This window comes from Mastomys coucha, unplaced genomic scaffold (genome assembly GCF_008632895.1).
Source record: "Mastomys coucha isolate ucsf_1 unplaced genomic scaffold, UCSF_Mcou_1 pScaffold3, whole genome shotgun sequence".
NCBI classification, from domain to species: domain Eukaryota; kingdom Metazoa; phylum Chordata; class Mammalia; order Rodentia; family Muridae; genus Mastomys; species Mastomys coucha.
Genome location: NW_022196909.1, coordinates 60,146,141 through 60,171,875, shown reverse-complemented (window position 1 = coordinate 60,171,875; position 25,735 = coordinate 60,146,141). Strand labels below are relative to the sequence as shown.

Genomic DNA, 25,735 nt, shown 5'->3' with positions numbered 1-25,735 from the left:
TCAGGCCTCTCTCAGTGGGGCTACCAAGCCCCTCTCTCTGTGCTGGTGTTCTCTGCTTCACTTTGGACAGCCCTACCTCCCACCCCAGCCCACTGCACTAGGGAAACAGGCCCCATTTCCATGGTGACCAGGTGGTTGGCATCTTTAACTGCCCCCTCCTTTCAATTCCCTATTCCCTGGTGCTTCCAGGGAGAGATATTGTCTATGACCAGAGAAGAGTGGTCTCTTGGGAGTTCTGAAGTTGACTAAAGGGGATTGTCCTTTTTTTTTTTTTTTTAAGAATTATGTATATGAATACAGTGTAGCTGTCTTCAGGCACACCAGAAGAGGGCATCAGATGGTTGGGAGCCACCATGTGTTTGCTGGGAATTGAACTGAGGAACTCTGGAAGATCAGTCAGTACTCTTAAGAGCTGAGCCATCTCTCCAGCCCCAGGAATTGTCCCTCTTATAACTGTCGTCTGAGGTGGAGTCCCCTGAGGTAGAGACAGTGGATGGGCATCAGGGGGAAGGTCATAACCAAATGGGAAGATGTATGTTAGGATAGCCCTGTGCTGGGACCTACCTCTGTGCAGGGACGGCTCAGTGTGGTCAGACAGACTGAAACCAGAGTGAGGGGCTAGAGTCGGCTTCGAGGCAGAGGGTGGGAACCACTGGAATGAGGTACCAAGATTTCTCTTGTGTCACGGGTGCAGATGAGAAATTTTCTCTTTTGGAGACTACCCATGGCCTGTTCAGGGAAAGAATGGACTTTCTGATCCAAAGAGGGTCATTCAGGCTGACACTTCAAAGCAGTAGGCGGATAGAAGACCTGTTCTGTTCTCACTTGGAAGGGAGGAATGGGAAATAGGCGCATGAAAGCAGACACCCTGGGGGTAGGGGGGAGGCAGAGGTGGGGGGGGGATAGAGAGGGTGGCTCTCCTGACCCAGAAGAGGCAGGGGAGCACCTGGCACCTCAGTATGCTTCCTTCCTAACCCCAGAGATCAGATATGATATTAAAACCGCCTCAAGGTCACCTCCTGCTCCAAAGGAACTTCCGGCATTGGGAATTGAAACTAGCTCTTTCCGAATGCTAGATAAGTGTTCTGTCACTGAACTGCAACCCCAACCTACTACCTAACCACCCCCCCCCCTTTGGCAGTGTTTTGGTATATAGTCCAGTCTGGCCTCAAGTCTTGATCCTCCTGTCTCAGATGTGTGTTCACTTTCCTTCATGAAGAGAAAGCTCTGAAGTCTGGGGTGGGTGGCAGTCTGTAGGTGCTGGCAGGCAGTTCCCTAAGCTCTCACTTGCCCTTTGCCCTCCACATGCCTTGGTTCCCTATGGGTAAGGAAGAACAGTTATTGTCTGACAAAGACCCTGGTGACACAGCAGGTTGGCACAGTGACTATACACACACGCAGAACGACCACCATTGCCTGGCCTTTATCACAATCGATTAAAGTGATTGGTTTGCACGTCTTCTCAACCAGACTGTGCTTTTTGAAGAAAAGAGGAAATTATATTTTATTTCTATCCATGACATACAGGAGGTGTTGAGTACCTACTTATGTATGTGTGCATCAGGATTATGTATGTGTGCACCAGGATGCACACAGAACACTGTATGTCTTGGTCAATGCAGGGGAAAGCAGCCGGGGGATGGGTTGGGTGGGCAGCACACAGGGCTTGGCTACTGGCAGTCACTCGGTTTGCCTGTGGTCTGTGACTTTGCCTCCCTACCTTGTCAGACTGGTGAACTTTTTCATTGTACCCGCGAGGAACAAAATAAGGGCTTAGAGGGAGAAGAAGGTGCTTGTCTAAGATCACACAACTTACGGTAGAGCCAGAATTAAGAGTTATAGACCTCAGGTGTCCTTTACCCCCATTCTAGGGAACTGGATGCACTCCATGGCTTTTCTGGGGCTGCTATTGGGAAGGAGGGAGAACCTTCCGGTGGCTCCTCTCTCTGTCCTCCAGTAGTCCTTTCTTAGATTTAGCTTCGGTGCCTCTGGAGTCCGAGTCCGGCTTCTGCCTTTACCATACAAATTAGGAATAAGGGTCTCCCCTAAGATGCCCAGACTCATCCCCTTCTCTCCAGCCTTCAGCCTCAAAGGACTTGTGGGGACCAGAGATGGAAGACGAATGCTGCTTGATCCTCCCGCTCGCCAGGGCCCTTCTAAGAGGGCAGCTGGAGAGGAGTTGAGGCTGAGATCCTCCCAGAATGGGCAGGCGGAAGGAAGATGTGGTAAGCAGGGCCGAGAGATAGAAAGGGTGCGGGGAGCCCCTGTTGCTTCTCCCCTTTAGCGGTGTGGTGGTGGTTATTAGGAAGGCTTGGGGGAGGCGGAGTTTGGGGGGCTGGGGGCGGGGCTCTGATGCACTGGGAGGAAGAGGGGGGGCGCTGGCTCCAACTCGGCTCAGACAAAAGGCGGCGGCGGGAGCGGGCGGGAGGCGGAGCGGCGCCGCGAGGGCCTCAAGGTGACACCCGCCCCCGGCCCCGGCCCCCCCAGCCCGGCCCCTTCAGCCCGCCCTCCCACCCATCCCCCCATCTCCGGCCTCCCCCGTGCCCTTTCTAGGCCCCCTCCCCCCGGCGGGGGGTGGGGAGCAGAGAGGGCCCCGCCCCTCGCGCCCCCTCCTCAGGGCCAGCGCAGGATGCCCCCGGCCCCTGGCAGCCCCCCGGGAGGTCCTGAGTTCGACGCGCCCCCTCTACGCCATGTCCCCCCCTGGCTCGGCCGCGGGAGAGAGCGCCGGCGGCGGCGGCGGCGGCGGCGGCTCCGGGGTCCCCGAGGAGCCCATGGCAGCGGCGGACGAGGGCCCCGCCCGAGAGGAGGTGAGAGCTGGCGGCCCCCGGTTCCCCGGCACAATCGCGACCTGGCCCCCATCGCCCGCACCTCGCGCGGTCCCCGCCGGTTCCGCCGCAGAGCGGCCGGCGCCCCGCACCCCGAGCCGGCCGCTGCAGCCGCAGTCCAGCACCACTGCCCCGACCTGGCTGCCGGAGCGGTCCGCGGTGGCGAGGAAGGGGCCGCGTCGGGGGCGGGGCTCAGGGGGTCCCGGGCAGGGGGAGGGACCCTGGGCGGAGCCTCGCAGACCCTGGGCTCAGCAGAGAAGGGCTAGGCCGGCCCCCGGGTGAGGATGGTGGGCGGCATCCCACCTTGAAGGCCGGGAGGGAGGACTGGAAGTGTTTGAAGGCAAGAAGAGTGCCTTGGGGGAAGTGATGTTGTCACCCTAGCTGGGATCACAGGAAGATCAGACGGGTACAGAGGCCATCCCCCCAGGGGTCACTGGGAGAGTGTGTGTGTAAGGGGGCTGCTGTTCACTTCTCTCTCTCTCAATGCCTGACTCTTCCCCTAGGGGGCACTAAGTTTAAGAATTTCTGAGTCAGTATTATGCATGTACCTTGCTAGGGTCCTACTTTAGTCTTTTGAAAACGGAAGACAAAGAAACTAAGGGAAGTACCAGAAGCCCTCCGTCCCGGCCTCGCACCCACGCTGGTGCACACCGTGCATATTGCACAGGGGCAGGAGGAGAGTTGGGGATGGACTTGTGGGCAGCCCCTTTCGGTTGTACCCACACTGGGGCAAGCACATGACCAGGCGGGCACACAGGTGCACCAAAGGCACAGCTCCTGAAAGACGAGGGTCCTCTTCCTGTCTTGCAGGTACCTGCTCTGTGTTGTTTCCTGTTCTTCCTACCTATGCACAGAAATCTAGGGTCTCTGCTGTTAACTGTACACTTGGTTTCCACTGCTTTATCTCTCTCTGCCTGGTCCCAAGGCCAGGCGTGAAGAATTAAAGGGGCCAGTCAGCACTGCATTAGATTGTGTGTGTGGGTGCGCACGCGTGTGTGTGTGCTTGTATACAGACGTGTGTGCAACAATGCAGAAGAGGTGGGAAAACAGGCTATTTGAGCAATCAGACTCAGCCCTCATTGATTATGTGCCTGCTGGGTGTCACTTAGGCAAAGAGAATGAGACATGAGCCCTGCCCTCAGGAGCGCTCCATCTGGTGGAGAACTAGACATGTAAACAACTCAGAAGGTGCCAAGTGCTTTTAACAGACCGGCAGTGGGAGAGTATCAAACATTAGTGACAAATGCCTGGGCTTCTGATGTGAGTAAGAAGACTCACAGAAGGACACAGAGGAGGTGGGAGGGATGAGATTGACCGGGAAGTGTTAGATTGTCTGTGAGGGAGAGGGAGGTGTGTGAGCCAAAGAAGAATGGCTCCTTTGGAACCCAGGACTGACGATGATATCTCCCCACCTGTTAAGAGGGGAGATGATGTCAGTGGGTCCCTCCCTCCTTTCCTGGGACCCATGGAAAGGGTCTGGGCTGGGGACCTACCTTCGCTAATGCCTGTTTGTCTATTCCTTTTTTCCCCCATCTACCCCTTCTCTTGTTTCATTGCCATCTTTGTGTCTGTCTTTGGACTCTTTTCCGGATACCACCCTATCCATCTGGGCCTCCACTTCTGATCTCTCTCCGCCTCTTGTGGTATCTCTCTCTCTGTACCTTACTGTGTTGGCATTCTGGTCACCTTTTCTCATGGTTCTGTCTGGGACCCTTCTGTGTTTGTCTCTGGTCTCTGGTTCCCATTTCTGTCTCTTCCTGCTACATTCCTGTCTGCAACCCTGGTGCTGGCCTACTGTCTCTTCATCTCTGTGTTTGTCACCTCTATGCTGGGTCACCTCTTCGTCTTGGCATGCCCTCCCTTCTTATCCAAGCAGCAACGTCCCATCCAGCCCTCTTTCACCAAATCTCTCTGCCGTGAGTCTCACTGGAAGTGCCTCTTGCTCTCTCTGCTCATGTATGGCTGCCTGGGGGCAGTGGCTTGGTGCCATGTCACCACAGTGACACGCCTCACCTTCAGCAGCGCCTACCAGGGCAATAGCCTCATGTACCACGACAGCCCCTGCTCTAACGGCTATGTCTACATCCCTCTGGCCTTCCTACTCATGCTCTACGCGGTCTACCTGGTGGAGTGTTGGCACTGCCAAGCCCGCCACGACCTGCAGCACCGTGTGGATGTGAGCAGTGTTCAGGAACGCGTGGGTCGCATGCAGCAGGCCACGCCCTGCATCTGGTGGAAGGCCATCAGTTATCACTATGTCCGACGAACCCGACAGGTCACCCGATACCGCAATGGAGATGCCTACACTACCACCCAGGTGAGGGGCTGTGGGGGAGCACTGTTCAAGATGAGGGAGGTTGCCTGATTGTCTGCTTTTCTCTCTGCCTGTGAGAAGCCTGAGAGAGCAGTGAGCCCCATGGGTTTCCAGTAATAACGACACCAACAGAGCCTAACTCCAGGCATGTACAGACTTAAAACCATTTATTTAGTTCTTACAGCAAACCTATGAAATAGGAGTATCCCCCATTTTATTTTAAGGAACAAACGAGTGTATAGTGGTAAAAACAAAACAAAACAAAACAAAACAAACCCAAAACCTGTTCAAGGTCAACTAGTAGGTGAGGAGATGGGACTTAAACTCAGCTGGCTGGCTCCTGGATGGAGTCTGTTTCGTGCTTCATGTCTGCAGGTGACCTCACCTGTATATGCTCACCTGCTCAGTAAAATAATTATTACGGAGTACTTATTCCCAGCCAAGGAGACCTCAGACTTGCCCGAGGATACTTCTACTTGGCAGAGGTAGACTTAAAGTCAGGTTCCTGGGGCTCAGGCCAAGACTCTTAGAGGAAGTGGTTGTGCGTGGTACAGGGTTTTCAGGGCAATTACCACTTATGGTATTAAACCCACTTATGGGGTTGGGAGAGGGAAGGGGAGGAGGTGTTGATGATGATGATAATGACAACGACGACGACGATGACGACGACGACGACGATGATGATGATGGAGGAGATGATCTTAGGTATAAGGACTTCTGTCTGTGTTGGGCTGGGTAGACAAAAGCCGTGATCTGCTCCCCTTGCGACTCCAACCTCCTCCTGCAGGTCTACCACGAGCGGGTCAACACACACGTGGCGGAGGCCGAGTTCGACTACGCGCGCTGTGGCGTCCGAGATGTGTCCAAGACGCTGGTGGGGCTGGAGGGCGCCCCAGCCACGCGGCTGCGCTTCACCAAGTGCTTCAGCTTCGCCAGCGTGGAGGCTGAGAACGCGTACCTGTGCCAGCGCGCGCGCTTCTTCGCCGAGAACGAGGGCTTGGATGACTACATGGAGGCGCGAGAGGGCATGCATCTCAAGAATGTGGACTTTCGAGAGTTCATGGTGGCTTTCCCCGACCCGGCTCGGCCGCCCTGGTACGCCTGCTCGTCGGCCTTCTGGGCGGCAGCCCTGCTCACGCTGTCCTGGCCTCTGCGCGTGCTGGCCGAGTACCGCACGGCGTACGCGCACTACCACGTGGAGAAGCTCTTTGGTCTGGAGGGACCGGGCTCGGCCAGCAGCGCGGGCGGGGGCCTGAGTCCCAGCGACGAGCTGCTGCCCCCGCTCACGCACCGCCTGCCACGGGTCAACACGGTGGACAGCACCGAACTCGAGTGGCACATCCGTTCTAACCAGCAGCTGGTACCCAGCTACTCGGAGGTGTTGCTCATGGACCTGGTCGAGCTGGGCTCACGCTGCGGCGGGCCAGGGGGTGGCTACGTGCCCAGGTGTCGCTACGGAGGGGTTGGTGGCCCGGGAGCGGCAGGCGTGACCCCACACTGGCGGAGCTGCGAGCACTGTCAGCGAGCGGTCAGCAGCTCGTCCATCTTCTCGCGCAGCGCGCTGAGTATCTGCGCCAGCCCGCGGGCCGCCCAGGGCCCCGGAGCGAGTGCGGGGTGTGGAGGCAGCCGCTTCTCACTCAGTCGCCTCTACGGCTCCCGGCGCAGCTGCCTGTGGCGCAGCCGGAGCGGGAGTGTCAACGAGGCGAGCTGCCCCACGGAGCAGACGCGTCTGTCGAGCCAGGCCAGCATGCGGGACAACGAGGACGACGACGACGAGGAGGAGGCCGGGCCACCGCCGCCCTACCACGACGCCCTCTGCTTCCCTGTCCTCATTGTCCATCGGCAGGAGGGGTGTCTGGGCCACAGCCACCGGTCACTGCACCGCCATGGCTCCTGCGTGGAGACTTCACTGTGACCTCCCGCCTTTGGAGGGAGCCTGAGCCGTTCTCCCTCCTGCCTCTCCTTCGTGTTGTGCTCTCTGTGTGTAGCAGGGGAGGGCAGGATGGTGGCTAAGGCCAGGCAGGGTATGAGGGAAGGCAGGAGGTGAGGGGCACACTCAGATAAGACCTCACTGATCTGAGACTGCTTCCCTGTACACAGACAGAGGCTGGGAGATTGGCAGCTCTCTAAGAATCCCGCCCACCGGGGCAGAGGTGGTTCTCTTCCAGTCCCCACCGAGTTCCTGTGGGGGACACCTCCTTTTCCATGCACACTCGAGATTTCCCGCCCAGGCTTTCATCGAGTCTTGACTGTTAGTATGTTGTGGGACCTGTTTCTGGCCTCCCCGCCATGGGAACCATAATGGTGGGCAGCAGGAAAGACAAGGCATTTGGGGCGTTTTTTTTTTCTCTTTTTGCCCCGGTCCCCCGCGGAGAGGGGCGGTGGTTTGGTGAAGAGTTGGCTCTGAGGGTTGGGCCAGGTGGCAGCCCAGAATTCCTCTCCACACCTTGAAAGAGTTCTGGCCTCTGTGGCGCTGCCTCTGGGAAAGCTCGGGGGTTCCTCTCTGCCACACCGATCCCTGTGTTGTTTGTTTCACTTGAGCCCCAGAGGTCCGATCCTGGAGGGACTTTTCTTCACAGCAATGGCGTCACTCACCTCAGGGCTTACCGGCTCTGAAGAGCTGTTGTCAGGGTGCAGGGCAAGGGAAGGGAAGCTGGGAGGGCACGGCAGGTCCTTTCTGGAAAAGACTAAACCTTCCACTCATCAGCTGCTCCCCCCTACCCCCTGCCCCGGGTTCTGGGGAGGTGCTTCCATAAAGGAGGCTAAGGTGCCGTCCTGGAGGTCCTCATTAAAGTCGGCCAGGGTGAGTGACCAAGTAGGCAGAGCTTGAGAAACACCTTGATGTCCAGAGACCTCAGGAGCAGAGTTAGTAATGGTTGGTGGACTGAAACTAGCCCTGAAGGTGTGGCGGACGGGAGTGAGTGCTGTAGCTTTCCCTCAAACAAGAAGGATGGCCCTCAAACATGCCTCTGTAGAGCCGAGTCCATCCCAAGCCCTAGCTAGAGAGATACTCATTTCCAGTGGCAGGAGTTCCGACCTCCTCGCCAGACCTTCCACTTCTTCCTATCCTTCTGAGTTGAAGCTCTAGGTCTTCAGAGGGGCGACATGACACAGCCCCAGGGCACCAGCCCTTTGTCCTGTTCCTTCAAAGCTTTGACACCAACTTTGCTCTCCCACTCCCTACCCCCGCCCCCTGACACCCTCTACCCCAGTGTGCTTCATTGTGCATGTCTGTGTTTGGCCCCTTGTTCTCCCAGCTGCCCTGGCTGACGTTTTCCCAGCAGACTTAGCACCCAGGGATTGGGCTCACATCCATCCAATCTCGCTCCCTCTGCTTCTTGCTTTGCCTTCACCATCAGACCCCTTTTTGGCTTCCCCTCTTCCTCCTGGCTGTGCCAGGCCTATGCCAACCAATATGAGTGGCCCCTACCTATGCAAAATCTCTTTTGGCTCCCCTTCCCTTTGTCCCTAGGGGATGTGGGAAGCCCTGTTGTGGGGATGCCATGGTCTAGGGCTCAAATGGGGGCTGAGCTTTCTGGTTATACAGAGATGGTTGGGTGAGGTGGGAGGGGTGTCACAGGAGGGAGGGGTGTCCCTTTGGGCAGAAGGGATCAGCACAGCTGCCTACTGGGTTTCCTGGGCAACAGTGTTCACTTGTCAGCTAGCACAGAACCCTCCAGGACCTTGAGTTTGAGCTCCTTGTGTGTGTGTGTTGATTATTGGAGCACAGGTACTGAGTGAGCTGTGGCCTCACTCAGTTCTTGGCCAGCTGGCACCTGAATGTCTTGTTCTCATTTAGGGGCAGCTTGGCCATCTCACAGCTCCAAGGAGGGGAGGACTTGGCTCATCTTCCTTCATTCTGGGTCCAGAAACGGAGCTTGGCCTTGGGAGAGGAGGAGGGGAAGCCCTGTTATTATTTTTGCTTGACCATTTCTGCCTAGGTCTCCTTGCACAAACAGCCTCACCTCCCACACACACGCACATACTTAGAGAGAAAGCAATTCTTTGGTCTCTTTTCTTGGTAGCTTTATTGATTGCCAGGGAAAATGAAAACCAGAAAATTAATTAATCTCTAAAATTAAACTTTACACTGAATGTTCTTGTTTCTCTAATTAGAACCTCTGCTAGCAGCTGTGGCTACACACACACACACACAGACACACACAGACACACACACCCTCACACCTACATGTTTGCACTCTGGAACTGTCAGAGGGTGTCAGGCACAGAGGACTCTAGGTTGCCCGGACAGGCACACACATAGTCACTCCCAAGCCCCCTCTGGTGCTCTGCTCAGTGCCTGCTTGTTGCAGAGAGTCCCTGGAGTGCAGGCCCTCCTAACTCTTTGAGGTAGATGGGCTCTAGGCCGCTCAGCTCAAGGAGAGTTGGGAGGTCAGAGTTGGAATTAGTCAGTCAGATCCTCTCGTGAATCCATAGTCTGTGATTCCTATGGTGTAGCCCCAGGGTGGGCAGTCACAGCATGGCAGGGACTCAAGGAGAGGGTACCTGGGAGACTGTATGTCCTGAGGAGAAGGGCTTGTGGGGTGGGCTAGGCCTGGCTCGGGAGAAGACAGGTCTCTGTCAAATTGGGTGCATCACACTGTGGCCTTCTTGTCATGGAATTCCAAGCGCAAAGATTGTACAAATCACACTGATGGATAATAAAAGTGTGGATGACTCACCAGTCTGCTCCCTCAGAGTGACACTTGTTCCCCACCCTTCTGTCCCCACCCTTCCCGGCTTGAGGGTTAGTAGGGGTGTGATCTGTACAAGCAGACTATGCCAGGGGCCTGACAGGGAGGTAGCATCTCCAGGGAGGATGGGGGGACAGAGGGAGACAGGCATAGCTTTGCTCTGTGTGTGTGTGTATACATGTGTGTGTGCGTGTGTGTGTGTGTGTGTGTGTGTTTGTGTAGACTGAGATCGGGGCTTAACTATTTGCTTAGCTGAAAGGGGAAGGGGTGAGGTGAGTCAAGAGGTAGATTGTGCTCATGGCTCATGAAGAGTTTGAGCAGGGATGGTCTCTTTAGAGTCGTTTGCCTTCTCTGTTCCTGTTATGGGTCTAGTAACATCCATGTTCTAGGTGTGGGAGTTACCTCACCATCATTTCATCCTCACACCCCTTCTGTATCCCAGCATCTTCACATAGACAAATCTGGCCACTCACTCCAAGGAGATTCATGATCCCCTCTTCTTGCTTCCTCAGAAGAGGGGCAGGCATATCAAGGGTGTGAAATGAAGGTGTGGCCCCTGGGGTGACCCATGGGATCACCGACTATCCCTGTTCCACATCTTAGCCTACAGAATTCTCAGCACAGTTGCTGGTAGGTGAGGTAAAGTGGCCTGGATTCAGGGTCCGCTGGCGGGCAGCCTCTCGGTTGGTATGCAGAACCTGGCCAATGAGGTACTCGTTCTCCTGGGATACGTCTGACAGTCGCAGGTCGAACTCTAGAATGGTCTTGTTGTCTGATATGCCCTCCAGGAGCTGTTTCCCGCCATCCTGGGGAGGAGGGAGGCAGAGGGGTCATTTTGTATCGCACCTCAGGGTCCCATGAACAGACTTCCATAAGGTGGAATACCTTTTGCAAAGCCACATGGAACCTATCTGTTTGAGACATGGACAGAAATTCCATTCTATTTGGAAAATTGTGGTTGAGGCAGACTAAGGCTATGGCTCAACCTAAGTGTTTTGAAAAAAGTGGATTCATGGCAGTGATGGAGTCCCATTCCTCCTTTACTACAGTCCTGGGGACTTGAGAATGGTTGGTCTAGTGAGATGTGAGGGGAAGCTTGGAGGGGATGGAAGAAGGAAAGACAAGTATGGCTATAGTCCCAGCAGCCAGGAGGCAGAGGCAGGTGGATCTCCGAGTTTGAGTTCAGCCTGGTCTACAGAGTGAGTTCTAGAACAGCCAGGGTTACATGGTGAGACCCTGCTTTAATCAATCAATCAATCAATCAATCAATCTTGGAGTTTGAGCTCAGCCTGGTCTACATAGTGAGTTCTAGAACAGCCAGGGTTACGTGGTGAGACCCTGCTTCAATCAATCAATCAATCAATCAATCAATCAATCAATCAAACCACCGTACTTTCCCTCCCAGAAACTAAGAGCTAAAACAAAAAGAGGAGCCTGGAGATGACCCTGAGGCAAGCGCTTGTGCACAAACAGCAGGGCCAGCATTAGGATCTCCAGAGCCCATGGGAATGCTGAGACGGTAGGGCAGCCCATTGAGGGTGGGGGGAGACAGAGGATCTCCAGAGCGAGTTGGCTATCAAGATCAGTCACTTCAGAGGGCACCTCCAGGTTTGACTGAGAGACCTTGCCTCAGCAAATAAGGCGGAAGAGTCATTGAAGATGGTCGCAGAAATCAACTTTGGGTCTCCACATGCGTGCACACATGTACACGCTCATACAGGTACACCCCCACACATGCATGTACAGCACAGACACATGAACAGTGAATGGAAAGAGATCGGGCCCTGGAGTACGCACAGGAGAAGAAAACACACTCTCTGTGCAGTACACCACACAGTCTGTTCCTAGCATTCCCCGCCCCCCCCCCACACACAAAGGGTCTATGGTAGTTGGGATTCCACCCCATGCCCACCCACCCCAGAAGCCATGACTCACCTGGCCAATGTGGTTGCAGGACAGGTTGAGGCTGATGAGCGTGGTGTTGACTGGGAGAACCTGGGAGAGGAGCGTGGCTGTGGGCTCAGACAGCTCATTGCCACCGAGGTGCAGCACGGTGAGGCACTTGTTGGTCTCCAGGGCATGGGCGATTGCTTGGCCACCCTCGTCCTCGATACAGTTGAGGCGGAGGTTGAGGGAGACCAGGTTGGTGTTGTGTGCCAGTGCGTGAGCCAGTGACTGGGCACCGGATGCCCGCAGTTGATTGTTGGCCAGGTTGAGCACTCTCAGGCGACTGTGGCTCAGCAGCTTGGCTACTGCTCGTGCACCACGGTCTCCGATGAGGTTGTGGGATAAGTCCAGCTCCTCCAGGGCTGGATGGTCCAGCAGGCTACGGATTAGGATGCGCGCCTTATCATCGTCCACCTTACTTCGGGTCAGCCTGAAGATCTGCGGGCAGGTAGGAGTCTTACAGCACCTGCCAGTCTGGGAGAGCCTGCACTACCTAACTGCCCTGTGCCGGTAGAGAAAGAAGATAGGAGGTGGCTGGAGGCTCAACGCCTGGGGTTAGCCAGCTGCCTGGCTTTCAGGTGGGAGGTGGGTTTGCCCAGTGATGAAGAATTACTGGCAGTGGTGGAGGGGAAGGCTAGCACCATGCCCAGCTCAATCTCAGTTTTCTGAAATCTTTTCACCAAGAAACTGACAGTGGAAAAATCCAACTACGTCACCGTCACTGGCTGGTGGCACAGAACTTTCCAGCACGGTGTGCTAATCCAATTGATTTCTCTGGACAACAGACTCTCTCGTAACCTGTGACAATGTCAGCTTTCCCAGTTTGCAGTCTACCCACATGCCAGGGTACCTACAAGCCCCCTTTCCACTGATGGCCGCTCTTCTGTTTTAGTATGTATTTTCCCCTGGCCACTGTTTTCATGATACCAACACAGATCTCCACAGCTGTCCTTCACAAGCCAACTGCCCCACTTCAGGTCGCAACCTCAACAAGCACTGACCCTGGTCTCTGAACCTTTCTCCTCTGTATAACAGATGATTTTCTTGGGGACTAAGTCAGCTTGAAACGTGTGCAGTTTCCTCTTCAGAGTCCCAGGAGCCCTTCTATGCTCCAACTCTGCTCCCCACTTTGCAGCCAAGCTCTTGACAAAACTGATTACAGCCCCTTTCCTCACTTCCCACTCTCTCCACATCCACAGCTGCTCAGCTTCTGTTTCTGGTACTGAAGTACCCTACCCCCAGAGACCTCCCAGGCCCCTAAGCCAGTCCTGGGCTCCATCCTACCCTGTGGCTCACTCCTTCTATGTCCCTGTCTAGGATCTGAGACACAATGCCATGTCCTCTCTTCTACTCTTTTTCTTGGCAGGCTCTTCCTTCTCCAGCACGACTTGTCATGCCTCTCTTTGGGTCTTCTTTCTAAGACCCCCATCCAAGGGGCTGGAGAGATGGCTCAGTGGTTAAGAGCACTGACTGCTCTTCCGAAGGTCTTGAGTTCAAGTCCCAGCAACCACATGGTGGCTCACAACCATCAGTAACGAGATCTGATGCCCTCTTCTGGTGTGTCCGAAGACAGCTACAGTGTACTTACATATAATAAATAAATAAATAAATCTTAAAAAAATACTCCATCTTTGCTTCATCCATCTTTGCAGATATGGATGTGGTTCCAACTACCTTCATAGTGCTTGCTTGTTTCTTTGTTTGTTTTGGTAGTGAGTGGGGCAGGGACACAGCTGAGGAGAGAGGCTCACTTGAAGACTGAGATCAGATGGACTGGGCACATGCCCATGTGGGGACTATCTTGATTGTTAATTGATGTAGGAAGGTCTAGCCCACTGTGGGCAGCACTATCCCTAGGAAGATGGTCTTGAACTGTATGAGAGAGCTAGTTAAGGGGCTCAGTGGATTTTAGCCTGTACAGCTCTTGCGGTACAGTTCAGTTTCTAGTACCTGTCCATATCAGGTGGTTCATAACAACCAAAAACTCCAGGGAATCTGATGCCCTCTATTGGTTTCAGAGAGCATTTGAACTCATGAGCATGTACCCTCCCATATGTATAATTCATAATAATAAAAATAAATCTGAAAAAGAAAGAGAAAGAAAGCCAGCTGAGTAAGAGCTGTCTGTGAGCCAGCAGCAGCAGCATTACTCCATAACTTTATGCTGGACTTCTTTGGCTGTGACATGAATTCCTTGGTTGAAGGCAGCGCTGTGTGGGCTAACAAGGCAGGCTTGCCTTCAAGTTCCTGCCTTGAATTCCTTCACTAATGGACCGTGGCCTGGAAATGTGAGCCAAACAAACCCCCTTTCTCCCCTAAGTTGTTTTGGTCAGAGTGTTTTTATCACAGCAACAGAACAGACACAAGAACACTAGCTTCATGTGCTAAAGCTTGCCCACTCTGTGAACCTGAGAGGTGTGAGCTCTTTAAGAGGTGGGGCCCTGGTGGAATGCAGCTAGGTCACTAGGGACACCACCCTTGGAAGAGAGTGGCGAAGCTCTCTTGGGACCCAAGTTAGTTCTTGCAAGAGGGGTCTGCTTGCTCTCTTCTGTGCATGCTCTTTTCTCCCGGCTCTTTTGCTATTAGTACTGGTGCCATGTCATCTGTGAGTCCCTCTAGCCACCAGGAGCTAAGGCAACTCTGCTTCTCCTGATCCCTCCCTCCCTCCCTCCTTCCCTCCTTAATGTTTTATCTCTCTTTAGAAAAGATCCTTAAGTATGCTGTGCCTGTGTGTGGGTATGTGGGAGGCTAGAAGAGGCCAGATCCCCTGGGGCTGGAGTTGATGTAGGTGCTGGGAACTGAATTAGTGTTTTATACAAGAGCAGTATGTGATTCTAATCACTAAACCACATTTTCCCTTTCTCTGGGACAGAGTTTCCTGTAGCCCAGGCTGGTCTCCAGCTCACTATGGAGTAAGGCATGATCCTGACCTTTCAATGCTCCTGCCTCCAACTCCAGACATGTGACATGTAATTCCAGACATGTTACAGACCTGCAACATGTAACTCAGATAAGTTACAGACATATAACATGTACTATGTAACTCCAGACATGTAACATGTAACTCCAGACTAGTAACATGACACTCGGTTCATGCAGTGCTGCTGATCCAACCCAGGGCTATGTGCATGAGAGGCAAATCCTCTAGTGACTGAGTCCTCCCAATTCAGTTTTTTTTTTTTTTTTTTAGTTTGTATGTCTTGGTGCTGGGAACTGAATCCATGTGCTTCAATGTCTTGTCTTGCTGTGACAAAATACTGGCAGAAACAAGTTAAGGAAGGAGGAGGTTCTTTGGCTTACAGTTTTGAGGGGACATTCATCGTGACCCGGGGGCAGGGGGGCGGGAGCAGCCTCAAGCTGCTATGCTCTGTGAAGAGAGAGAGGAAAGAAATGCTGTGTGTCCTCTTGTTCATCAGCTTTGCAATCAGTCAGCCGGCTGACAGCATCGGGCCCTGTCCCAGGTGCTGAAGATGCAGGGGGAAAGAAACACAAAATTACGCTGCCTGCTGTCTGAGCCCTGTGGAGAGAGCAGTCTGATGGGATGAAAGGCACTAATGAGCAGCCATGGAAATGTGAAATTGCAGCTAGGCGGTAGCTGCCAGATTTCACAAATAGAAACATGGAACGTCCAGTTAAATTTGAATTTCAGATAAAAACCTCAATGTTTGGATGCACAGCCCAAATATTCCATGGAGCATATTTGTCTGAAAATTTCAATATAACCAGTGTAATGGTTAATATTGTCAACTTGACAAGCTCTAGAACAGTCTAGAGATGAGTCTCTGGGTGTGTCTTTGGAGGATCATCTAGTTAAATAGCTAGCTAAATTATCTAGCTAAACCTTTCTTTCCCCCTTGAGACAAGATTTCTCTGTGTTGCTCTGGCTGTCCCGGAACTCACTCTGTAGACCAGAGTGGCTTTAAACTCAGAGATCACATGCCTCTGCCTCCTGAGTGCTAGAATTGAAGGTGTGTGCCACCACTGCCTGGTTTATCTAGTTAAACTTTAACTGTGTGTATGTGTATGGGTATCGGTGTGTGTGTGTGTGTGGGGTGTCCTGGGCTGGATAAAAAGGAGGAAGCTGAGTACCACCATTCCATGCTCTCTGCTTGACCAGCTCTTTAAGCTCCTGACACCATGGCTCCCCCTCCATGACGAACCATGCCCTGAAAACTCTAGTCAAACAACCCCCATCTCCCTTCAGCTGCTTCTGTCAGGGATTTTAATCACAGCAAGAAGATAAGTAAAGGGGTACACTAGATCTGTTGTAGAGTGCTTTTTAGCTCCTCCCAGTGGCAAGGGCCAGACCCACAACCTCACACATGCCACAGACGCTCTGCCTCTGAGCTGCACCCTCAGCCTGCGCATTTTTCATTTGGATCAATGCTTAGTATCACTTAGACTGGGCGTAGCGGCATACAAATGTAATCCCAGCACTTGGTCGTGTTTGTGTATGTAAAGTGGAGGCAGGAGATCAGAAATTCAAGGTCATTTTCAGCTACACATCGAGTTTTAGGCCTGCCTAAGATATATGAGACCCTGCCTCAACAAAGTTACAAAAAACAAACAAAAGCAAAACCACCCCCAAATAGCTAAACAATTCCCTCCTCTACAGATGAATGCAAAGAAAATGACAGAAGATGGTAGAAGGAGAGGAAGAGACAGGGAGAAGCAACTCTAAAGACACTGAGAAAGGAGGCAGGTGAGTTGGAGTGGGGGGTGGTACCTTGAGGGTGTGGCAAGCTTTGATGGTGGCTGCCAGAGAGTGGCAGTCTCGGTAGGTGAACAGAAAGAGGTTCCACTCAAAATTCATGCCGCAGTCTTTGACGCCGTACACCAGGTCCAGCTCCTCCAGCTGCTTGAGGCCACCCACCAGAGCCTGCAGCTGGTAGTGGTCCTTCTCAGGCTCGCCCCCCTCGCCCTCACTGCCAGAGTCCGACTGCTCCTCTCCCTGAGGCGGGGTCGGCATCCGCACAGGTGGGAGGAACTGGTCCACATGGATGCGGCGCACATAGTTCCTGCAGAGGGGCAGCAGGTCCAGGATCACGTTGGGGTCCGTGGTCCCCGGGATGAATAGCTTCAGCAGGTTCTCCAGGTGTCTTTCAAAGAACATACGCTTCCAGCTGCCTCCGTGCCTGGACACATGGCACACGGACCAGCGCTTGATGCAGCAGCGGTGCCAATAATTCTCATCGTCAATCAAGTTAGCGGTCACCGTCAAAGGCAGCTCAGGGGGCAGGTTGCTCAAGACCTTCTTTTGGTGCTCTAGAGGCAGCTGCTTCAGGATAGGGTTGTCTTTGGGAAGGAAGGAAGGAAAACAGGGTTCAGCCACTGTGCTGGGAACATCACGACACAGTGCCCTGGACTGTCTTGGAAGACCCTTTGTGGCCTTAGGAACTTTGCTTTGAGAGGAGGAGCAGTCCCCTTTAGAGACACTCTCTGGGGTGCCCTTGCCTGCAACTAACTGGCAATTGCACTGGGCACTATCTGGTCTCAAGCTGACCCACCTGGAGCAAAACGGACAGAATCTCAGGGCCAATTCTCAGTGTACTGTCTAGTTTGACTTCTGAGACTCCCAGTCAGACTTTACTCATTCATAGCAGAATAACTATATGTATTTTAACACCTACTATGTGCCAGATGCTGCTGGGGGGAAAATGAAGAAGACATAGGGCCAGAAAGATGATCAGTGTGTAAAAAAATACCATAGTTTGCAGAACTGGTGGCCTGAATCCCACCCTAGAACTTATGCAGAGGTGGGAGGGAGGAGAGCTAATGTCCTGAGGTTGTCTTCTGATCTCCATATATGTACTGTGTCCTGTGGTGAGTGCTACCCCCACCTTCAATACATTCTTAAAAATGAAGAAATCAGACATAGCCTTGGCCTCCTTGAGTTCATCTAAGCTTGCTGGGGCACACAGTCAATAAGTAACAGAGGAATGTGCTGCATTAGAGTACCCAGTTCTGCAAGCCCTTGTCCCATAGAGTAGGAGAGGACAGCTAGTTCTCTTTGGAATGGGCTGGAGTACAGAAGAAACCTGGAAGCCATTTGCATCCCAAAGGACTCTATCAGATGGGGGTGAGATGGGGGTGAGAACCAGAGAGCTTCCTGGAGGAGGAAAAGGAGGATATGGCTAAGGCTCAGCTTACTGAGAAAACAGACATGATCAGAGAAGGGCGAACGCATGGAGAGCGTAGTGTGTGTATATATGTGTCTGTTTATTTGCGTGTTCATGTGTCTGTGTGTGTGAGTGTGCATGTGTCCGTGTGGATGAGTGCTTGAGTGTGCGTGAATGTGCATGTGTGTGTTTCTGTATGGGTGAGTGCTTGAGTGTGTGTGTGTGTCTGTGTGTATGTCCGTGTGTGTCCATGTGTGTGTGTGTCTGTGTGTCCGTGTGTGTCTGTGTCCGTGTGGGTGAGTGCTTGAGTGTGTGTGTGCATGTGTGTGTGTGTCCATGTGGGTGAGTGCTTGAGTGTGTGTGTGCATGTGTGTGTGTGTCCATGTGGGTGAGTGCTTGAGTGTGTGTGTGTGTCTGTGTGTGTGTCCGTGTGGGTGAGTGCTTGAGTGTGTATGTGTGTCCGTGTGGGTGAGTGTTTGAGTGTGTGTGTGTGTCCGTGTGTGTGTTCGTGTGTGTGTGTGTGTGTGTGTACAGCAGGAGACACCACTGGTGCTGAGTGGGCCTGGGTATGGTGGTCCCTGCCTCCTCTAGCCCAGTTCATGTGGACTCACTCTGGAAGTTCTTGACGATATGTTGAATGCAGAGCTCTGTAAGGAGAGGTACAATGGCCAGTGACCACTCTGCATCCTCGGAGATGATCCTGCGCATGCGCCGGACATTTGGGATCTTGGTCTTCAGCTGGCCTTGGGTAGGGGTAATGCTAGTCTTCAAGGACGCGGTTGCTGGACTGGAACTACTCAAAGCGGAGACCTGCTGCTGGATGTTGAAGATTGAATGGCGGGGAGACGAAGGGTTGAATGGCATTGTTGGGTTGTCCTGCATGTTGACTGCCAGCAGTGAGGCAAGGGTAAGAACCTTGGCAACCTCGCAGCGGGAAGCTTCGTAATGCAGGCAGGATACAGGATGGAGGCCGGCGGTGTCGTAGCTTGAGCAAAACGAAGGGGACAGTGTTACCTAGGCGATTTAAGTAGCATAGAGGTGCTGAAGGATCAGTCTCTGGAGGAGAGTAGACCCAGACGAGAATCTCAGAGACTGGCTGTGTGGCTTTGGGCAAGTGACAAAACATCTCTGAATCTCAGATGATACCTGTGAAGTGAGGGCAGTAGCTACCAACAGAATTGTTAGAGGAGTTGATGAAATAATCTATTCAAAGGGGCACAGTGTGTGCAAGGAGCAGCTCCAAAGTTAGACACAACAGCTGTTCAGTAATTATAATCATTGCTACATACCAGGTATTAATTTTGGATATTAACTCACTTGTCATCAAGGGAAAAAAGCCTTTTGAAAGGAGATGAAGTGCAGAGAGGTCATTGACCTGCTCAGTGTTGCACAGCTGATACTGAACGAGAAGGAACTTCCTTAGTTTTTAAAGATTGTGTGTGTGTGTGTGTGTGTGCTGACCTCCAAGTTGCTCTGACTCCTGTCTGTATCTCTGGGGAACTGAAGTTACAATTACGTTTCACCTCAGCCAGTGAACCCGGGGTTTCATGCTCCTGTTAGCTTTTCTGGCCTCCAAGGATACTTCATGAACATGGGGCACCATCAACAAGCAGGACTACACAGAGAAACCCGACTTGTAAAACAAAACAAAAATGGGGGGACTGGAGAAATGGCTTAGCTGTTAAGAGCACTGGCTGCTCTTCCAGAGGTCCTGAGTTTAATTCCCAGCAACCACACAGTGGCTCACAACCATCTGTAATGGGATCTGATGCTCTCTTCTGGTGTATCTGACAGCTGCAGTGTACTCATATAAATAAAATAAATAAATCTTAAAAAAAAATGAGAAAAAAAAAATGACCTTATGTGTAGCCCTGGCTGTCCTGTCATTCACTCTGTAGACCAGGTTGGCCTGGAACTCAGATCCTCCTGGCTCTGCCTCTTGAGCTCTGGGATCAAAGGTGTGTACCACCAGTGCCAGGCAAATAAATAAATAAATAAATAAATGAATAAATGGAAAACAAGAGACTTAAGTAGAGCTGGAAGTATTGCTCATTGGCAGAGCTCTCGCTTAGCACTCTCAGCTAAAGACAAAACAAACAAAAACCTTACAGGAAAACCAAAATGAACAGCACTACAAAAGCCTGAAACGAGTTCGAGGCCAGCCTGGTCTACAGAGTGAGTTCCAGGACAGCCAGGGCTACACAGAGAAACCCGGCTCAAAAAATAAAATAAAATAAAAAATAAATGAAAATAAAAAACCCTAAAACAGATGAAATTAGTTGTATGCTTCATCCAGTGTGCCCAAACATTATTGTTGAAATGTGCAATCTACATACAGATTAAAATTTAAACAAAAAACCGGTAAAAAACAAAAGAGTTGACACAATTAATGCACTGTACTCAGGATACTGTCACTCAAATGTGTAATCCGTATAATTTATCTTTATATTTTGAGTTATCACTTAAATATGCACAGGTACATATGTACACATGTGAGCGCATCACATGTGTGAGTGCATGTGGATGTCCATGGAGCCAGAAGGGCCAGCCCCCTGGAGTTGGATTGCAGGTAAGTGTGAGCCACCAAATTCGGGCGCAGTGAACGGGACAAGGTCCTCTGGAAGAGCAATCAATAAGCACTCTTAGCTGCTGAGCCACCTCTTCAAACCTCTGTGTAAAGGCTTTGGGTGGGAAGAATAGGTACGTTCATGTCAAATCTGCCCCTGTGGCCTCCACTCAGGGCATGCGCAGTTAGGAAGGATCAGACCCAGGCTCCTGACCAGAGTGTGAATGCCTCTCTCCTCTCTTCAGTTCGCACCTGGCTCCCACTTCCAAGTCTCCCCTCATACCAGACGGTGGCGGGCAGGCGTGGGAGGTGAGAAGGCAGCTAAATATGGGGCTGAAGACTTTGGAAAACGGAGGATGCTGTCTGGGTCTGGGAGACCTTCTGCACGTGGCCGCCTCTTTGCCCTCCTGCTGCAGGCACCCTGCCGGTGACCTGAAGGCAGAACACCGGTGCCTGGGCCCTCTGCCTGTTGCTGGGCAGCTTCCCTTTGTGCTACACTGTGGTGTGGCCAGTGGAAGGAGCGCCCTGCTCCAGCAACAGCATCCTTGGCAGAGGGAGGAACCAGATGGTACTCCCTAGCCTGCCAGGCAGCTCAAGGGGAGAGGGCTACTGTTGGCAAGATATTTAAGTATTGTGTCACCCTGTGTGCAAATCAAATGCAAATTCACAGACCCTGCCCATCTTTAACTACGCAATGCCTTTAATCGTAGCACTTGGAAGGCAGAGGCAGGTGGATCTCTGAGTTTGAGGCCAGTCTGTTCTATATGATGGGTTCAGGAGTGTACCATTTGGATAGAGACACTAGCTCATTTTCCATTTCTGGCTTGCTGGGTGTTTTTTGTTTTTTGTTTTTTGTTTTTTGAGATAGGGTTTCTCTGTATAGCCCTGGCTGACCTGGAACCCACTCTGTAGACCAGGCTGGCCTCGAACTCAGAAATCCACCTGCCTCTGCCTCCCAAGTGCTGGGATTAAAGGCGTGCGCCACCACCACCCAGCTTTGCTGGATGATCTTAGGGAAGTTGCATAACCTATCTGGTCTTCAACTTCCTCTCTTCCCTTATCTGTAAAGTGGGATAATAATGACTTCCTAAGCAGGCAACTGTGGAGGTTCCTGTCTAGAGTGCTGGGAGATGTCTTCGAGTAAATGCTAGGTCTCTAAGACTTGTCTCTGTTTCTACAGGAGAGGTGAAGGGAAGGGGTCAGTGGCAAGTTGACGATCCAGTGCACCATGGTCAGAGGCTACCTGCCCCACTAGCCTGGGGTGTGTCTCTGCTCCCTCGTCCTAGGGGGCTTCATCCCAGCTGGGGCCAGCTGTGAACCCCTCTGTGCTGCTTACTGTCTTTCTTGGTACCAGGCAGTTCTTCCTAAGGTCTAGTTCTAGTTGTTCTTGTTGCTTCTTTGTTGTCTGCCCCTGGCAGAGATCATAGAGCCATCCATGGCCCTAACAAATCTCCTAAGGGGGAGGGGTAGTCTCCCCAGTCCCCATGGTACCGTTGACAGAACAATATTCCAGGGCTAGCCTTCCATGACAGAAACACCCACACTCTTGGTCTGACGTCTCTTGGTTTTTGTCTTTTGTTTTGAGACATGGTCTTACTTCGTAGCTCTGGCTGCCTTGGAACTCACTATGTGAAACCAGGCTAGCCTTGAACTCACACAGTTCTGCCTGCCTTTGCCTCATTGGGTGCTGGGATTAAAGGCATCCACCATCCCTGGTGGATGACCGTCCTGATGTCATTTTTAAGGCAAATATTGAAAGCAATTACATCATAAGGCCAGAGTTGACCATTTTCATAAACTTTATGTATAAAATATACATTTCATATATATGTATATAATATTATATTTTTTTGTGGTATGGAGATTAAATCCAGGGTCTTATAGATGACAGCCAAACATTCTAACCCTGAGCCACACCCTATCCCACTTATTTTTTATTCATTTTAAAAAGAGATTTACTTATGTATGAGCGCTCTATCTGCATGTACACCTGTGTGCCAGAAAGGGCATCAGATCCCATTACAGGTGGTTTTGAGCTACCATGTGGTTGGTGGGACTTGAACTCAGGATCTCTGGAAGAGCAGTGCTCTTAATCACTGAGCCATCTCTCCAGCCCTTCTTTTTCATTCTTGAGCTCACTCTGAGGCAGACTGTGAACTTCCTATCTCCCTGGAGTAGCCTTCCTAGCAGCTGGGATTATAAGCCTGCACTACCAGGCTTGGCTCTAAAGATATTTTTGACAGGAAAGCTATTACCAGGCACAGCTGGGCCTGGTGATACAGACCTGTAATCCTGGCTACAAGGAGTTTGAGATACAAAGACTGAAAGTTCAAGGTCTGCCTAGGCAACTTAGTAGGACTTTATCTTTTCTTTTTCTTTCCTACTTCTTTTTCTTTCTTTCTTCTCCTCTTCCTCTTCTTCTCCCCCCCCCCCCTTTTTCCCTTCAAGACAGGATTTCTCTGGGTAGCCCTGGCTACCTGGGAACTCACACTGTAGACCAGGCTGGCCTTAGAATCAGAGGTCTGCCTGTGTCTATCTCTAGAGTGCTGGGATTTAAGGTGTATACCACCACTGTCTGGCTAAGACTCTGCCTTAATCTCAAAATTAAAACTACCAAGAGAGGTGGGCAGTGGTGGCGCACACCTTTAATCCCAGCACTTGGGAAGCAGAAGCAGGTGGATTTCTGAGTTCAAGGCCAGCCTGGTCTACAGAGTGAGTTCCAGGACAGACAGGGCTACACAGAGAAACCTTGTCTTGAAAAAAACAAAACAAAACAAAACAAAACAAAACAAAAGGGCTGGTGAAATGGCTCAGTGGGTAAGAGCACTGACTGCTCTTCAGAAGGTCCTGAGTTCAGATCCCAGCAACCACATGGTGGCTCACGACTACCCATAATGAGATCTGACGCCCTCTTCTGGTGTGTCTGAAGACAGCTAGAGTCAATTAGGCCAGAGGAAGCCAGGCTAGAACGAGCCAGGCCAGAGCGAGCTGGGCCTGCAGAAGTCCTGAGTTCAATTCCCAGCAGCCACACACATGATAGCTTATGGCCATCTGTACAGCTACAGTGTACTCATACACATAAAATAAATCTTTAAAGAAAAAAAAAGAAAAAACCAAAAACCAAAAAACAAACCTATCAAGAGAATTGGGCATATATACAGTTTTTAGTGGTAGAACACTTGCCTAACATGCATGAAGCCATAGGATCAAACCTTAGTACTGCCAAAATTAAGAAATAAATAACAACCAGAGGTTATCTATAGAGTCCAGTTCCATGTGTTTTTTTTAAACATCTATTTTGAGGGGCGAGGGGGTGTTGTGCAGCTGAGACTACCTGCCTGGCATTTTGGAAATCTTGGGTTTGATCCTGCATAAGCTGGCTTCCTGGTACACATCTGTAATCCCAGCACTTGGGAGGTAGAGGCAGGAGGATCAAAATTCAAGCCATCCTTGGCTACATAGTGAGTTTGAGGCAGTGGGAGCTACATCTCAAACAAATCACCAACAAGAAAATGTGTTTTGAGGAACAAATGTATGAGGGATGGAGAGACACCTCAGCCATTGAGAGTGTCTGCTGCTCTCGAAGAGGGCTTATGTTCAGTTCCTGGAACCCAGATCAGGTAACTAGCCACCAACTCCAGCTCCAGGATCCAACACATTTAGCTTCGGAGGGTACCTGCACACAAGTGCATATACCCACAGAAAGTTGTGCAACTGAAAATAAAACAAAATGTAAAAGAAAAGAAAAAAAATTTACCAATAATATATGGAATTAATTAGGAAAGTGAGTTAAACAAATTCCTCGGGGCTGTTACTTCTGGCTCTTCCCCTGCCTCTCTTGCCACTTCTGTTTTCTTTTTTTTTTAAAAAATTTAATTTTATGTATATGAGCCTTTGCCTGAGTGTCCATGTGGGTGCCACATACACACCTGGTGCCTGAGAAAGCCAGAAGAAGATATTGGATCCTCTGTAACTGAGCTACACGCAGTTATGCCCTTGGAACCAAACCCAGGCCCTCTAGAAGAGCAGCCAGTGCTCTTAACATCTGAGCCATCTGTCCAGCCCCCCTGGCTCTTGATTTTACAGGATGTCTGCATGGCAGACTTTGGGCACTCTGTCTTCCCCACGTTCCTGGCCCCCGTCCCCCCCAGGTTCTGTCCACCTTGCTCCTGTTATGGGACCCAGCTCTCTACACTCAGTTTTACACTCAGGTCCTGAGGCTTCTGCCTAAATCCCGCAGAGCAGATTCAATCTCCACAGAAGGGAGAGCTGAAAGCGGGGAGTCAGCTCCTCCTGCAGGTCACACAGATGCTAGCTAACCTGTCCCTTCTTAGCACTCTCCTTTCTCACTGCTGCCTAGCGTAGGGCCTCCGTGTCTGCTCACACAGTTCCACTCGACCCTGGCCTCCTGTCTGGTCCTCTACAGCCAGCCCTGCACAGCCAATGAGGCAGTCTTGTACACAAACCCTTCAGTGGCACCTCAGAGGACAACGGCCTCCTATCTCGACTAGTGGCTCTCCGAAATAGTCCGCTTTCATCCAGGTCATTGTAGACTAGTTTGGGCCTTTACTGAGGCCACTCCTTAAACTTGGGATGCCTTTCTTACCATCTCCTCCTGGGAAAGAGACAGACATCTATCCACTGACTAGTTCAAGCACATCCTTTGCCCCTCCCCCCCAAACCAAACCAAACCAAACCAAAACACCTTTACCAGAGCCCTAGCTCTCAAGGACCCGTGTCACCTCCCCCTGTGCCCAAATCCACAGCAGAGAAAGCTCACTGGATCTGCATGCCCAAACCCAGTGCCAGGTCTGCCTTAGGCAGGTAGCTAGTTTGGGTCTGTCCTATTTGCTTCTAATAATAGATTCTAAAGAGTATCCTATTGGCTACTGCGACTGATGGGCGTGGCCTTACAATGTCAGCCAATCAGAGACTTTCGTAGGATTGGTCCAAGTAGAGGCTGACAGAAGGAAGGACCGCTGTATGCCCTTGAAGGAGCAGGAGCCCCACTGCTAGGAGTCACGTTCCCGGACTTAGACAGAGCCTATCTGCAGTAGCAGATGACGGAACCTAGTGGGGGACCAGCAACCAGGAAAGTCAGGGTGACAAGGGCCTGAAGCCCCTGACCTGCTGGGCTTCAGGTCTGGCAGGTTGTGTCCTTCTCCTTTGTGACCACAGGGTGCTGAACATTGCTAGGCTCGCTGGGGAGTGAAACGGAGAATTCCTAAATCAAGGAGAAGTTTGAAGCCAACCTGGCCTTACACGAAACC

General features: G+C 51.8%; 2 protein-coding genes across 5 annotated transcripts in view; one reads left to right on the top strand and one right to left on the bottom strand.

Moving 5' to 3' along the window:
* Window positions 1–2,375: 2,375 nt before the first annotated feature.
* Tmem151b (transmembrane protein 151B) lies at window positions 2,376–9,823 on the top strand. 3 transcript variants are annotated; one of them, XM_031347159.1, is made up of 3 exons: window positions 2,376–2,807; window positions 4,699–5,142; window positions 5,927–9,823. In XM_031347159.1, the coding sequence occupies exons 1-3, from the start codon at window positions 2,691–2,693 to the stop codon at window positions 7,052–7,054; spliced, it is 1,689 nt and encodes a 562-aa protein (XP_031203019.1). In that variant the 5' UTR covers window positions 2,376–2,690; the 3' UTR covers window positions 7,055–9,823. The 3 variants fall into 3 exon arrangements, with proteins under 3 accessions (XP_031203019.1, XP_031203020.1, XP_031203021.1); XM_031347160.1 differs by having other exon boundaries at window positions 2,377–2,807; window positions 4,702–5,142; XM_031347161.1 differs by having other exon boundaries at window positions 2,699–2,807; window positions 4,848–5,142.
* Tcte1 (t-complex-associated-testis-expressed 1) overlaps window positions 9,151–25,735 on the bottom strand; it is a 19,786-nt gene continuing 3,201 nt past the window's right edge. For both annotated transcript variants that reach the window (XM_031347162.1, XM_031347163.1), the window contains exons 2-5: window positions 18,511–18,884; window positions 16,507–17,075; window positions 11,769–12,218; window positions 9,151–10,639 (exon numbers count right to left, since the gene is read on the bottom strand). In XM_031347162.1, coding sequence (XP_031203022.1) covers window positions 10,433–10,639; window positions 11,769–12,218; window positions 16,507–17,075; window positions 18,511–18,781 — 1,497 coding nt within the window. In that variant the 5' untranslated portion in view covers window positions 18,782–18,884 and the 3' untranslated portion in view covers window positions 9,151–10,432. The remainder of the gene's footprint in view (window positions 10,640–11,768; window positions 12,219–16,506; window positions 17,076–18,510; window positions 18,885–25,735) is intronic.